Genomic DNA, 2,530 nt, shown 5'->3' with positions numbered 1-2,530 from the left:
TTGAGAGACATTCTTTCGCCTGCGTTACTCAATTCTTTTTTATCTCATCTACCAGTTTTGTAATTTGATCTCTTGCCAGACTATTCACCCGTTGCTCAAGAGCACTGAAATGTCTATTCACACTATTAATACATCTCTCTAAGTCTGTGTATTGATTCTGAAACGTCATCTGTAGTGTATCATACTCATGCCTGATTGTCTTTTCAGCATTAATAATTTTATTCTTACAATTATGATTGAGATCACTGATTGCTTTGCTGCCTTCTTCGGCTTTTGACAACGCAGTCAGCACTTCAAAAGTTGAGTTAATAAACTCATTGTACTTTTTACCAATTCCGGTAACAGCATCAGAAAGGTCAGAATCACCGACGTCTGCGTCATCTTTAATTTCATCTAATTTTCCTTTTGTATACTTCTTCATATCTTCTTTTAGTTTTTCAATTGGTTTTTTCACTGCTTCATTAGAAGACTTTACATTACCATTATACCCCCGCACCCCTGCGACCACCTTTACAATCGCAACATTAAAACCGTTTTTACCGGCGTGTTTATTTTGCTTAAGAGCTTCAATTGCAATATTTATTTCATTTTTATGCTGCCCTAAATGCTCTTTGATGTTACTGAGAATACCACTCAAAAATCCCATCACCCCGTCACACAGCCTGTCAAGGTCAGAGTAGACAATCCCCTGGCCAGTGTAGCCTTTGGAGGATGGATTGAAGCCGAGGAAGGTTTCGAGGCCGGAACAGAGGTTATTAAGGATGTTAGTAGGGTTGTTATTTGAGGTAATTTTAAGGTTTTAAATTTTGTCAAATTTCTTGCCAGGCTCCCTAGGCGGCACATGGTCAGGGCAGTGGCAGGAGGTGGAAGAAGGGAAGTGAAGGGTGACAAGGCACAAGTTATTATTGTGGTCTAAAGAGGTCATAGCGGTAATAAGACGAGGTAATTCGAGGGATGTAGAGTGGGTTAAGGGGCGATGTAGAGTGGATAACGGAGCGGTGTGGAGTGGGTTAAGGGGCGATGTAGAGTGGGTTAGGGAGCGATGTAGAGTGGGTTAGGGAGCGATGTAGAGTGGGTTAAGGGGCGATGTGGAGTGGATTAAGGAGCGATGTAGAGTGGGTAAGGGAGCGATGTAGAGTGGGTTAGGGAGCGATGTAGAGTGGGTTAAGGGGCGATGTAGAGTGGGTTAAGGGGCGATGTGGAGTGGGTTAAGGAGCGATGTAGAGTGGATAAAGGAGCGATGTGGAGTGGGTTAGGGGGCGATGTAGAGTGGGTTAAGGAGCGATGTAGAGTGGATAAAGGGGCGATGTAGAGTGGGTAAAGGAGCGATGTAGAGTGGATAAAGGAGCGATGTAGAGTGGATAAAGGGGCGATGTAGAGTGGATAAAGGGGGCGATGTAGAGTGGGTTAAGGAGCGATGTAGAGTGGATAAAGGGGCGATGTAGAGTGGGTAAAGGAGCGATGTAGAGTGGGTTAAGGGGCGATGTAGAGTGGATTAAGGGGCGATGTAGAGTGGGTTAAGGGGCGATGTAGAGTGGATAAAGGGGCGATGTAGAGTGGGTAAAGGGGCGATGTAGAGTGGGTAAAGGGGCGATGTAGAGTGGATAAGGGGCGATGTAGAGTGGGTTAAGGAGCGATGTAGAGTGGGTTAGGGAGCGATGTAGAGTGGGTTAAGGGGCGATGTAGAGTGGATAAAGGGGCGATGTAGAGTGGATAAAGGGGCGATGTAGAGTGGATAAAGGGGCGATGTAGAGTGGATAAAGGGGCGATGTAGAGTGGGTAAGGGGCGATGTAGAGTGGGTTAGGGAGCGATGTAGAGTGGATAAGGAGCGATGTAGAGTGGATAAGGGGCGATGTGGAGTGGATAAAGGAGCGATGTAGAGTGGATAAAGGGGCGATGTAGAGTGGATAAAGGAGCGATGTAGAGTGGGTTAGGGAGCGATGTAGAGTGGGTTAGGGAGCGATGTAGAGTGGATTAGGGGCGATGTAGAGTGGGTTAAGGGGCGATGTAGAGTGGGTTAAGGGGCGATGTAGAGTGGGTTAGGGAGCGATGTAGAGTGGATAAGGGAGCGATGTAAGGTGGGTTAAGGGGCGATGTAGAGTGGGTTAAGGGGCGATGTGGAGTGGATTAGGGAGCGATGTAGAGTGGGTAAAGGGGCGATGTAGAGTGGATAAAGGAGCGATGTGGAGTGGGTTAAGGGGCGATGTGGAGTGGGTAAAGGGGCGATGTGGAGTGGATAAAGGGGCGATGTGGAGTGGATAAGGAGCGATGTGGAGTGGGTTAAGGGGCGATGTAGAGTGGGTTAGGGAGCGATGTAGAGTGCGTTAAGGGGCGATGTAGAGTGGGTAAAGGGGCGATGTAGAGTGGGTAGAGGAGCGATGTGGAGTGGATAAAGGGGCGATGAAGGGTGGTTAAGGGGCGATGTAGAGTGGGTAAAGGGGCGATGTGGAGTGGGTTAGGTAGCGATGGAGAGTGGATAAAGGGGCGATGTAGAGTGGGTTAAGGAGCGATGTAGAGTGGATTAAGGGG

General features: G+C 47.9%; 1 protein-coding gene across 1 annotated transcript; it reads right to left on the bottom strand.

The window, feature by feature from the left end:
* Positions 1-28: 28 nt before the first annotated feature.
* Positions 29-646, bottom strand: BBBOND_0001390 (hypothetical protein, conserved; the record flags this gene model as incomplete). Its single annotated transcript, XM_012914980.1, has 1 exon — positions 29-646. One exon carries the CDS (start codon positions 644-646, stop codon positions 29-31), a length of 618 nt encoding a protein of 205 aa, XP_012770434.1.
* Positions 647-2,530: the final 1,884 nt, after the last annotated feature.

Source organism: Babesia bigemina, scaffold Bbigscaff_62326 (assembly GCF_000981445.1).
Source record: "Babesia bigemina genome assembly Bbig001, scaffold Bbigscaff_62326".
NCBI classification, from domain to species: domain Eukaryota; phylum Apicomplexa; class Aconoidasida; order Piroplasmida; family Babesiidae; genus Babesia; species Babesia bigemina.
This window is presented reverse-complemented; position numbering and strand designations above follow the sequence as displayed.